Source organism: Podarcis muralis, chromosome 15 (assembly GCF_964188315.1).
Source record: "Podarcis muralis chromosome 15, rPodMur119.hap1.1, whole genome shotgun sequence".
Classification (NCBI taxonomy): Eukaryota; Metazoa; Chordata; class Lepidosauria; order Squamata; family Lacertidae; genus Podarcis; species Podarcis muralis.
In genome coordinates this window covers 37,281,785-37,294,820 of record NC_135669.1, presented here as the reverse complement: position 1 = coordinate 37,294,820, position 13,036 = coordinate 37,281,785, and the positions used below count along the sequence as shown (strand labels likewise).

At 45.1% G+C, this 13,036-nt stretch overlaps 1 protein-coding gene across 5 annotated transcripts in view; it reads right to left on the bottom strand.

Moving 5' to 3' along the window:
• The window catches only part of NF1 (neurofibromin 1), a 163,420-nt gene that overhangs the window by 121,987 nt on the left and 28,397 nt on the right, over nt 1-13,036 (bottom strand). For 3 of the 5 annotated variants that reach the window (XM_077919457.1, XM_028707813.2, XM_077919455.1), the window contains exons 13-21: nt 10,022-10,156; nt 8,296-8,409; nt 7,829-7,908; nt 6,358-6,481; nt 5,920-6,075; nt 4,877-5,123; nt 4,221-4,294; nt 3,580-3,663; nt 1,986-2,426 (exon numbers count right to left, since the gene is read on the bottom strand). In XM_077919457.1, coding sequence (XP_077775583.1) covers nt 1,986-2,426; nt 3,580-3,663; nt 4,221-4,294; nt 4,877-5,123; nt 5,920-6,075; nt 6,358-6,481; nt 7,829-7,908; nt 8,296-8,409; nt 10,022-10,156 — 1,455 coding nt within the window. Of the gene's footprint in view, nt 1-292; nt 383-1,985; nt 2,427-3,579; nt 3,664-4,220; nt 4,295-4,876; nt 5,124-5,919; nt 6,076-6,357; nt 6,482-7,828; nt 7,909-8,295; nt 8,410-10,021; nt 10,157-13,036 lie in introns of those variants that run through there. The other 2 variants (XM_077919458.1, XM_077919456.1) reach the window with 2 other exon arrangements.

The window sequence follows — 13,036 nt, the reverse complement described above, 5'->3', positions numbered from 1 at the left end:
GGAATCGACTGACAATAGCCATTGGGCTATTGGGAAGGAACACACATTCTGGCTTCCGCCCAAGGTCAGAGGGCAGGACCAACAGGGAGGCTGCTTGGGCCTTCCAGGTAGAAAGAGGATTGTGTTGAAAGGGAGACCCACCTGGCCTCACCCATTGCCCAAAGGAGGAGGAGCTGTGGGGAGCTCGGTTGCCAGCTCTCAGCCAGAAAAAAAATGCTCTCCTCCAACAGCTACCTGTTGCCTTGGGACTGCAAAGGGACCCCTTTCCTCTACCTTTTCCCTCCACTCACCCTTTCCTTTATTGTGTCTGCTCTTTTAAAGTTTGCAGGGCCTGTCTCTAGTTTTTGTTGCCTGGAGTCATTTTTTTGGAGACAATAGTTGTCTGAAAAGCAGGATAAAAATAAATAGTTGTTTACACATTCCCCCCCTTTGTTCAAAAACCCTTGAAATACTCACAGGGAAACCTGGATGATTAGCCAAATAAAACAGGTGAGATTGCATCCAGTGTCAGGCAAGTATGTAGCCAATATACCGCTCACTCATCACACGTTAAATTCCTTAAAGAACCAAAGTATCCTACGCCACTGGCCTCCTAGGCAGAGTTGCAGAGGCTACCATCACACCTTGAACTGAACTCTGAACCCTAGCACCTCCATAAAAAGCAGGCATTGAAAAATGAAACTATCCCCAAAAGCTGCCCCCTTTGGACAGCTTCTTGGAACAGCTGGTTTTGGTGCGGTGGACATTTTTAGATTTTTTTATAATGGATTTTATGTTGCCATTGTCATTTTTTCCCATGTGGTCTCTTTCGCCTCACAAATCAAATGATTTCCATTTAATATAAACTTCTTAAGGTAAAGGTAAAGGTACCCCTGCCCGTACGGGCCAGTCTTGCCAGACTCTAGGGTTGTGCGCTCATCTCACTCTAGAGGCCGGGGGCCAGCGCTGTCCGGAGACACTTCCAGGTCACGTGGCCAGCGTGACGAAGCCGCATCTGGCGAGCCAGAGCCGCACACGGAAACGCCGTTTACCTTCCTGCTAGTAAGCGGTCCCTATTTATCTACTTGCACTTAAGAGTGCTTTCGAACTGCTAGGTTGGCAGGCGCTGGGACCGAACGACGGGAGCGCACCCCGCCGCGGGGATTCGAACCACTGACCTTTCGATCGGCAAGCCCTAGGCACTGAGGCTTTTACCCACAGCGCCACCCACGTCCCAATATAAACTTCTTAGGGCAGGATTATTAACATTGGATGGAAGTAGGGGAATGCTAGGAGCCTAAGGGATGGAATAGAATATATATCAAGAGGGGGAGGAGGGGAGCATCAGTCGAACATTTCCTTGTACTGCCAGGCAGTACAACTCCAGCATGTCAGAAAGATATTTGGGGACAGGGCCTTGGACTTCAAAGAGAAGTGTGAAGCTGTGTCTGCTCCTCACAGATGACGCTTTCAGCCATCTCTGGGATGTCCCTCTCCACCAATCTCATTTCTAACTATCACTTCCCTTCTACACTCTACCTTTGAGGCCTCCCACTTTGGCTAATTTACACAAGACTTCCCAGAAGAAAGGGGCAGGGCAGAAATGTAAAAAACAAACCAACACGTGGCCCTCATCTGACTGCCCACTTTTGGATTTGGCTCCAGATCATCACAAAGTAGACAGTGTTGGCTGGTGCCCATTGGGATTGCCGGAGCAGAAGGCGGGAAGCCCAACCAATGAGTGGAGCCAGAGCCAATGGCAGGCAGAGCCAACTAATTCTGGTTTTGCCCCCAGCCTCCAGCCTCCTGAGTTCTATAAGGGCAAAGCTGGGATGGAGGAGGAGGAACTGGACAGCCAAGGCCACCCTCTGGACTGGCTGTTAGGAAGGAAATGGGTAGGCTTGGCAGCCTCCACTGTATGTAGGTAGAGAGCCCCTGACCACTTTCCCCGGGGAATGCAGCCCCCAAAATACTACCCATCTCTGCATTAAAGCAAACCCCTTTACCTGCCCTTGAGAGTCAAAGAACTTGCTGATGTTGTTCTTCAGCTTGTTGAAAAGCATGGGGTAAAGCGCCGGGCTCAGTTCCAGGCCCATGAGATCTTTAATGTTGGTCCGTATCTGCAGGCCCACTTTCTCGTGGGTGCAGACCATGAGCGACAGCAAACGGTCCATGAACTTGCTCACGGGGGTCTCCGTGTTGCCCTCGGTCGACAGCATGGATATCATGGAGCCTTTGCGCTCGTTCACAGGGGCCATGGGGGGACTGTAGGTCGCAAACCCGGCGCTGCTGCGCTGCTGCAGGCACACCCCGCCCAACGCGCACAGGAAGCCGGTCATGTTGATCCACTCCTGCAGAGAATCTGTGTCCGAAAGGTCTATAGAGCCTCCCCCGCTGACATGGGACATTCGCCTCTTGACGATGGTCTTGTGGAGGCTTTCCGCGACCTGGAAAGAGTTGCACATCATGGCGGGAGTTGGAGAGAGAGAAATGCAGTGATGCAAATTCAGAATGCTCACCTGTTATTTGGGTATTCCTTTCGGAGCAGGGTGCTTTCTGGGAATTGCACCAAAACGACCCCAGGACATCGTAAGTCCCCATTTACAGAAAGGAACCGAGGCTCAAACAGACTTGCTCGCGCTTTCAAAAGCAGCTCATTCCCAAGCAGAAATTTGAAACCAGACTTCTGATAATATCCAACCCACAATGGCACCATCAGAAATGGGATTTGCTTCTAGATGCTTCTGCTGTGCTACTGTAACATTAGCTTCTCTGGTTTCCTGTTTTCCCCTGTAAACTGATCTAGGAATTTTATTGAAAAGCAGTTTCCCAAAGCAAACTGGGGTTTCCCAAAGCAAACTGCCACCTCTTTCTCAAAAGATGGCTTGGTGGATAGCACAAGATGTGCTATGGCTGAGGAAGTGGCAACCAGGGACGGGTTTGAAGAAAAAAAAAATCAACTACTTGGCTTTCCCTGAGCATTATAAGTCAGCAAACCAGGAAAGAGCATTAAGAAGACGACAATAGATCTTGGCTGTATGGGCCAGCAAGATGAGAACATCCATATACAGTGGTGCCTCGCAAGACGAAATTAATCCGTTCCGCGAGTCTCTTCGTCTTGCGGTTTTTTCGTCTTGCGAAGCACGGCTATTAGCGGCTTAGCGGCTATTAGCGGCTTAGCGGCTATTAACGGCTTAGCGGCTTTAAGAAAAAGGAAACAAACTTGCAAGAACTCGCAAGACGTTTTCGTCTTGCAAAGCAAGCCCATAGGGAAATTCATCTTGCGAAGCACCTCAAAAAATGAAAAACCCTTTCGTCTAGCGAGTTTTTTGTCTTGCGAGGCATTCGTCTTGCGGGGCACCACTGTAGCTAGATTCTCTGAAAGGTAGCACATTAGACCAGGGATGGGGAACCTCTGGCCCTCCAGATGCTGCTGAACTACAACTCCCATCATCCCTGACAGTAGCCGTGCCTGCTAGGGCTGATGGGAGTAGTAGTTCAGCAAAAACCAGGCGGCCAAAGGATCCCCACTCCTGTGCATTAGATGCTAAAGAGAAGCAGAGGAAAAAAGGTCTGCAAGGTATTTATGAAAGGCCTTACCTGGCCATCTTCCATTTTAGCCTTCGGAAAGTTGAGGATCAAATTTGTAGCCGTCTCCCATTTTAAATATGTGGCTTCCCAAGCCTGGAACACAACAAAAGGAAAAAAAACTGTTCTAAATACCTTCTAGAAAATACCAGATGACACTTGGTGAAGACCTTTTCCCCCAGCAGGCATTTCAAGTAAGGAGGTTTTACGATTTTATGGTAAACTGATTTTTATCTTTATTGCAGCATTTTAACCATACCATACCTAGCTTAGAGACTATGGCATTAAGCAGGATATTAAGTGCTTAAATAAATAAATAAATAAATAAGTGTTCTGGTCCCAGCTCTCTGTAATCGGATGAAGGGGTGATATATAAATTTAATAAAACGAAACAAAACAACAACAATAATAAAATTTTAAAGAATGCCTTCCATGAAGTGTGACTCGGCCATTATACAATGTGCACTGAATTCATGTAATCTGATGTTTTTAAGGTTTGTTTTCATATTTCTGTGTATATATTTATTATTTAATCTGTTTTCTGATACCTTAATTTAATGCTGCCATGGAAACATTTGTTAGGAAGTGCTTATCTAGTGTTATCCGGCTGCCAAGGAGGAATACTTTCGCCCAAGAAAACTGAAATAATGTACCTCAGTGTTACCTGCCGTCGGATGTTCAATTCGCCTTAGCAACGCCATCACTCTTTTCTGGAGAGCTGCTCTTCCTAAAGGCATGTGGTCAGAAATTCAGTACATTTTCAACTTTTAAAAGGTTGCTTTGTTGAAAACTTTATGGAAGTTTCCTCTACCAATAAACATCCTTAATCAAAAAAGACTGACAAGACATATCTGCATCAATGCTTGCCTTCGAACAAGCAATTGCCCTTTAGTTTTCACAGAGACATTTTTGCTTAATGGGATTTAATGTACAGTGGAACCTTGGCTCTTGAACTGCTTAGTTGACGAACAAATTGGCTCCCAAATGCCAAAAACCCAGAAGTGTTCTGGTTTTCAAACGTTTTTTGGAAGCCAAACGTCCGTTGCTGCTGTCAGCTTTTGTTTCCAGGGTGCCTGCGCCAATCGGAAGCCGCGCCTTGGTTTTTGAACATTTCAGGAGTCCAACAGCCTTCCAGAAAGGATTACGTTTGAAAACCAAAGTTCCACTGTATCATTTTTAAATTGTTTATTATTTCTAAAGCAAAATTATCAGCTTGAAACATCAACCTAAAAGTGCACCCCACCCTCCTCTTTTCTTGTTCAATTTTCCCAAGCTCAACTGACAAGAGACCTTCTCTCCCCCTTCTCACCTGTTGACATCATGTTGCTCACGGAAGCAAACTCCATAAAGGTGTTGTAATTGGGCAAAAAGTTGTGAACCGACACCTCGTCCACGCCACATCTGATATCTGCTTCCTCGCAAAGATGTCGGAAACAGGACATCGCGACAAGCACTGCCTCAGTGTCGGGGCTCCAGAGGGACATATACAGGGCCACCTCCAATTTGGTCTGCGCTTGACGGCATATTGGCGTCCCGCTGCAGCCTGCAGCGCTTTCCTTGGGAGAAAGGACAACGGGCCACGTTAACCATTGCTGCTCTCCACAAACACAGTCAAGACAAGCCATGGCGTTTTAAAGGACGTCTGCAGAGCAGTGGCGTAGCGTGGGGGGTGCAGGGGGGGCCGGCCGCACCGGGTGCAACATCTGGGGTTAGGGGAAATCCACGGGTTAGGGGACGCAAATCCACGGGTTAGGGGGCGCAAATTACTTGCCTTGCCCCGGGTGCTGACAACCCACGCTACGCCGCTGCTGCAGAGCACAAATGAATATAGCTCTCTATTGATCTAGATCAGTAGGGGGGAACCTGCAGCCCTCCAGACATTGTTGTGACTGCAACTCTCACCCGCCCTGACTGTTGCAGCTGGTTGCAGCTGATGGGAACGGGGGCCTTGATGTTCAACGAAGGGTGTTTCAAGCACGCGGCAGCCAAGGAAATGCCTTCCAGATGTTTTGGACTGCAACTCTCACTAGCCTCAGCCAGCATGGCCAGTGGTTAGAGATGATGGGTGTTCATTGCTGTAGTTCAGTATCTCTAGTGGGCACACCATGGGCTATTCTTGCTTCAGCAAGTACATTTCTAAGTGACCCTAATTCTATCACTGATGTGTTTTCATGTTCTTCCTAGCTTTCAGCAGCTGATGGGGTACAGAACTAGGAACGTCTTGGTTCTGTGTGGCTGCTCTGCGTGGTATCAGAATTGACTAAGGTCTGAAATAGCACCTCTAACTACTGTAGCAGTAATAGCAGCAGCAGCAGTGCTCTGTATGGCAGCACTTGCGTTATGGTCACGTACCATGCAAAAGCTCCCTTTTCCTTTCCTAAGCGTAGCTCCTGGGATACAACGCATCATCTCTTCATGGTCAAGAGAAATTTGATTAGCTCCACCCCCAGAGACATCGCATCCTACCCCATAAAGGAAGAGAAAGGGACAGGAACTCCTATCTGATTGCTATGGGGAGAAAGAGAGGGAAAATAAGTAAGTCACTCTGCTTTTGTAGGAGGTAAAGGAAATCAGACATGCACACACATACACAGGAGAGAGAGATGTATTTACTGGGGCTTTGTCTATGAAAGGAGAAAATAAAACACAATTTCACTTCCCTTTCTGAGCGGGAAAGCTAGCCAAATTTCCTTCCCATCCAATAACTATCCAATAAGCCAAGAGCTGGAGCAAGTCAGAAGCTGCAAGCCCCTTTTGAAATGCTTTTCAAGTTTCAAAGTGCTCACTTACTTTGTTTTTCAGAAGAAACGTGTTCCTGCAGATCAAAATCTCTCGCAGCCACTTGAGGATTTCTGTGCTGCTGAGAATCTGATTGCTCGTTAGCCGCTTGCATATACAAAACAGCATTTGTGAACTGCAAGAATTAGGAAAGTGCCAATCAATAGCCACTTATTAAAGCGTTTCCCGTAACTTCAGCGGCAATATTTGCAATAAGCAGCACATTACAACAGCTGTGATGACAAGAGGTACACATACTCAAGCCCTGCAGGGGCTCCCAGTGGACATCTGCCTTCTCCCCTCTCCTTTTGACAGTTTCCTATCTAGTTTGCTAAAACCCTTTTGCACGGCTACAGAATTTGTGTCAAGAATTCTGAGCACAACATAGCCTAAGAGATAAATAGGGGTTGGGAGGCAGTTTGGGTGAGGGAACTAGAATAAACTGAGCTATTTCATTCATTCACTTTTTGGACCCATGAGCACAACGGAAAACCAGAGCAGCTGTTATGGGCACCACACACAAACTGCAACCAGGCACCCACCACAGCATAACTGGCTACAACAGAATGTCTATTTTCAGAAGGGGGGGGGGGTGAGGCAGGGATCCTGCAGGCATCTAGAAAAGTCTTTGCGAGCACATGGGGGCCTGCAGGCACTACACTGGCAACCCTCTATTGTATACCCAGGGCTGCCTCGGCTGTCCACATAGGCAACTGTGGGTGCTCTCCGTGTGGGGGGATGGACGGACACGGCACTAAAAATGGATCTGCTGAAGGGCTAGAGTGTTTGAAGGGCATCTTAGGGCCTCTACAATTGGCAAAGAGAGTCTATGTGAGCCTCAACATAAACAATAGGGGCACCTCATAATTTCCAACTCCAACCCCCAACTAGCACATCTCAACAAGGAAGATCACACAGGGTCCCGGATAAATCATGTAAGATGGGGTATGGAATCTTTTCTGGCCAGCAGACCAGATGCTTATCTCCCTACTCCTGGGCAAGCCACGTTGGGCAGCTGGGGGCTCTGAATTTTCAACACCTGTGTCCTTCCCCAACATCTTTTCATGAGCACTTTCTTTCATCATGGGGCACTGAGTTGACATTTTCACCAGGCTTACGTAGTTTCAAATTTACATTCTATTGTTTCATCTCCTGTGCATAGATCATTTATTATTATTATTATTATTATTTGCAATTGTGGGCATTTTTTCACTGTACGGTATTTCCTCAAATAAATCTAAATTAAAAGCACTCCACTGGATTGAGCACAACTTCCGTGTCTGTTTCACCAATCTTTGGAAAGGGAAACCCAAAACATACAGAGTGCCCCACTGTATTGAAAAGAATAGGCAATTCAGTCTCGCCTCAGAGCGGCATTGTTTATATATACTTTTTGATCATTTATAGTTATGGTGTGTAGCCCAGGAAATTGAGTCAGGAGACAGACAATTCTTACCAAGCCCAAAACAGGCAATGTACTCACCTGATCTCCCAGAATGTTTCGATGGGTGCGTCTGGATTCCACAAGTCAATGCTGTCTAACTGATGGAGCACAAGCAAGGCCTGAAGGGGCCAAAAATGGAGAAACCACTTAATTAATTTAATGCTGTACATACACTGTATTGTATTGTATTGTATTATTATTATTATTATTATTATTATTATTATTATTATTATTATTCTGCTCTTCGTCTGTAGATCCAAGGGAGTTTCACAGCATAAAATTACAATATAAAAAACACAAAACGCATAATAAAAATAAGAACAAAAACAAAGCAATAATCTGCCTTGTTATGAAATGGGCGAGAGCCCATTTTTAAAGCCAGGACTTCAGACTGTGACACACTGTCGTTTTTAAAAGACTGGCTCACTTTGAAGCAGGGCACGGGGACACACATTCAGATCTGCAAACAATACAGTAATGGGCTTGCATGCCACTTAGCTCCTGACCTCCATGGCTTCTTGTGCTATTTCAGGCATGCTGGATTGTGGCACCAGCTGGACAAGGCCTGTTATGAGTTCAGCGGTGCTGCCCTGAGTCTCAGGACCTTGTTTCCTTGGATTCTGTAAAGGAAAGTACAGAACGATAAGGTGCAGGTTCACTGACATTCATATTCCAAATTCACTGGTGTAATTTCCCTGTACACTTCAAAAAAATATTGCAGAGAAGTAGACCCCTGATCCTCCAAGTCAGCTCTTGCCCTGCAGGTCATCCTTGGGGAAAACCTTTGTCTTCTGTAAGACTTTTGCATATTTCCTCACTAGAGGGGGAGCTCACACTCCCTGCCACCACTGGAAACAGCCCTTCATTAACATAGGGAGCCAACCTGAGGCTCTGTTAGGTACTATGTAGTTTCAGGTTACACCCCGGGCTGCTAGGAAGAAGGAACAGGCAATGCTTGATTCTGCATGTTTGGAAATATACAATCCAGTCGATATCAACACCCAATAAACAATTTTTTGTTTTTAAGATGGAGGATTTAAACACAGACAATTCCTCTACCTGTAGTGCATAGCAGTACTGTCCAGGAAACATTCAACAACTTGATTCTTCTGGGCATACTAAGTGACTCCAGGCTTCTTCATAACTTTAGATTGAAAAATTCTACTAGGATTGGGCATTTTGTTTGTCCTAAGGGTCAGGAATGCTGCGCACCTTCCTTTTCTAGGCTCAACGAACCAAAGCATGCAGCAATGAAACTATCTTCCAAAAAAAAAAAGGGGTTGTCTGCACACCGATCATAGGGTTGCATGCATGCATACATACATAATTCTATTTGTACATTGCCTTTCCACAGTTCAAACCATGCTCATGGTGGCTTACATGAAAAATATAACACTACAATATAATAAAAGTAATCATAAACAACTGCTCCTTCTTCTGCTTTCACTTAATCATGCCATATTCTGTACGCTATAAATTGTACGAACGTAGGTTCATGAGACAGGTGATGAAGGAGGGTGGTCATTTTAGATAATAGCATCCACAAAATTATGCCAACCTACTAATAAGGGTTAAGGGACGTGGGTGGCACTGTGGAGCTTAGGACTTGCCGATCAGAAGGTCGGCGGTTCAAATCCCCGCGACGGGGTGAGCTCCTGTTGCTCGGTCCCTACTCCTGACAGCCTAGCAGTTCGAAAGCACGTCAAAGTGCAAGTAGATAAATAGGTAGCGTTCCGGTGGGAAGGTAAACGGCGTTTCCATGGGCGGCTCTGGTTTGCCAGAAGCGGCTTAGTCATGCTGGCCACATGACCCGGAAGCTGTACACCGGCTCCCTCAGCCAATAAAGCAAGATGGTCTGGGGTCCCTTTACCTTTACCTTACCAATAAAGGTTACTAATTCTTTTTTCCATTCCAAATCATGTGTTCTATGCCATTGGAATGGAAACTGCTATCAATACTAAACTTTCTTATGGAGAAGTGTGCATGCACACGAAAGCTCATACCAAGAACTAACTTAGTTGGTCTTTAAGGTGCTACTGGAAGGAATTTTTTTTGTTTTGACTATGGCAGACCAACACGGCTACCCATCTGTAACTTTCTTATGGAAGTTTAGTACAGGGAAATTGTTGGCAAGTCAATGCCTTGTTTTTTGTTCAAAGACTGTAAAAGAAACCCTGAGAGTTGGTGTTTCATTTCATTTCATTCTGTTTTTAAAAAAGAACATTTACTTACACAGAGCAAAAGTTTAGGATCAGCATGGATCAGCTTTACCATAGATAACAACAAGACCTTGTAACTTCTGGTTTCAACATCTGTAGGCTTTTCTTTAAACTTAAGGCTCGTCATTTTCTCTTTAAATGTAAGACTCTAAGGGTGGGGGGAAAAACATGATAGGACTGTCAACAAGGTACTGATTACTCCAAATATGTAACTCACCACTCTTTTAAAAATTAATACTTATACAATTAATGTCATATAGCATAGTAACGGAAAGCATTTAAATATGAGTAGAATAGCCAGGTTTTATCATTCAACCTCTTCTTGTTAGCTGAGCTGACATTTCCATGGAACCTTCAAAAATATCCCAATATTTATTTCCTGAGCACTTTTAGCCAATGCTGAATCTACCACTGTGACGACCCAGGAAAGAAGAGCCCAGGAGGGACAAGCTCACTGAAAACATAAATTCGGTCTGCAGTGTAAGTTTTTTAAAAAGCAAACTGAGTGTTGGAATCATTAGGAACAAGACTGAAAATAGATCTGGCCGCCTATTTTGTAGTTGCACTTGGAATACTGGGCAGAAATCTAGTTGCTCCATCTTAAGCAGAATGTCGCAGAACTGGAAGTAGTAGCAAGAACAAGGTGAGGCCAGGAGGCTGAACAGCACAAGAGACATTTGTGCTCCATTATGATAAACTCTGCAGGAAAAGGCCAAAGGTCCGTCTAGTCCAGTGTGCTGTATTTCGCAAGAAGAGCACGACTCTGAGAAGCCCACAAGCAAGTCATGAAGGCAACAGTCCTCCCCTGCTGTTGTGTCTGGAGCTGGAGTCCGGTGCAGGCCAGCAATAAATTAAAATGCTATGTCAGTGAATTAACGCTTTATTGAAAGCAACCAAAACAGTGCAGGCCTATCAGAATCGATTTATTACGGCCACAGACCAGAGACATGGACGTATACAGGAATAGAGAACATGTAAATAAAAATAGGTTAAAATTAAACTCAGTGCAGGCTTAGTGATCCCAGCAACTCTTCCCAGTAGCTCTTGCTCCAAGGAGGCAGATGTGAGGACTGAAGGTCCCTGCCTTCCCACAGCCGCCTAAGTACCCTCCTCTCTGGGATTTTTCCCAAGCAGTTGTAGACTGAGCCTGCCCACAACCACTCTCTGCTCTTTTTCCTTTCTCTGCATGTTCTATGAGATCAGGCAGGATGGGAGCTGGTTGCAGCAGGAGGGGGAGACTCCCTGGAATCTTCAGCAGCTTGTCTGATCAACCAACCTTCTCTCCAGCCTCTGCTTCTGCCCCTGAACCTGGACTGTTTTCTGTCCCAGCCACACGCTGCCTACCAAACCCTGTTGCCCCTTCAGCTTCCAACATCCGCTCCGCCCAGTCTGCTCCCTCTTCTCTCTCTGAACACTGATTGGCATCCCACCACCAATCCCTTGGCTCTGACGCTTCTTCCCCTGGGGTGCACCTTGGGGGTTCCACTGGCTGCTGTCTCCCACCATTCCTCTGCATCCAGCCAGTCCATGACATGTTGCTCTTAAGAAAGTGGCTTTCTTAAGAGCTAACTGCCCCTGAACATGGAGCTTCCATGTAAGCAACATGGCTAGAAGATGTTTGTAGACCTATCACACTATGAAGAATCAAAATTGAACTACGGTCCAGGGACGCGGTGGTTAAGGCTACAAGTCGGGGTGGCCTTATTCCAAACTAGTAAATAATGAACTGGCAAAGCAGATGAATGTTGCTCATGTACACAGAGGAGAAATTGCTTTCCCCATTGAACATGCAACTCCCAGTCTCAGTTTACCCCAATTCAAGATAATGACAAATCAGCAAATGAAGCCCTACTCAGCAGTTTCACACTGAAACTTTTTCCGTCTTGCGTGGGTGACTTTTGTATTTGCTGCTGAATGTCCAAAATATGGCAAATAGGAGAATGGAATCAAGGAGAAACTGCTCTCCCCATCTTACACGTTCCAAAAAAACAGAATTCTAGTTTGGCAGGCTCTTAAAAACCATGATTTGCTGAAGGCTGCCAGTTCAGATGCCATACCAAACCACAGTTTGGCAATACATCCCAACTATCTCAACACTGGTTCCCTCCCTGCCACATATTTAAAAAACAGAAAATAAAACTTGAAGAACTAAATGCAGAAAAACACCACTGCCCATTTAAAATTGTGGCTGATCTCTCTTTTAAAAAGTAAGCGAGTAAATAAATCTATGAATGTTTTTGCTAACCAAACAAACATATGGGCTGCTTCAATCCAAATCTGGCCATTTTTTAAAGTATTTCCCTTGGTTGTCTGCAATTGACCAAAAGCTATGGAACTCAGGGCTGCATGTAAGCTAGACAATCACCAGGAAAAGCAGAACATAAAATATTAAATCAGTGGTCACTCTAAGAATCCAAGTTTACTTAGGATTAAAGCTTCTAGGCCTCAGGCAAGCAGGGTATTATGAACCAGAGGAGGTTTCCAAGAGGGCCTTCAAGTGGCAAGGTTCTTTCTCTTTACAAACTCCCCTCCAATCCATGACCACATCAACCCTTGCCATAAGATTAGAAATTCTTGGCAGTCCTGAACCTTAGGAGCAGAAATGCACAAATACAAGCACAGGTATTCTCATTCCTAGCAGAGAATGATACTGATAACTAAGCAGGCACAGTCCTAACCCAATCTGCACACAACAATGTATGCATATTAATGGCGATAAAATACAAAATATGTTTTCATGTTAATGAATTGTTTTCTATTTCTACACACACAAGACACCCAACAGCAGGACCAAAATCATATGCATTAACATACTAAAAACAAATTATCTAAATGAAGGTGGGAGGTGGGCAGAGAGAATGAGTTGATCATTCTTTGAGGGTAAATCCTCTAAACCATCTCAGTGAAACTGCAAACTTTTTAAAAATAATAATGGATTTAGTTACTCAGAAATAAAAAAGTTTATGAATTTGTTCTCAAATCTAGTATTTGATAGCTGATGTTACAACTGCACACTATTTTCACAAAG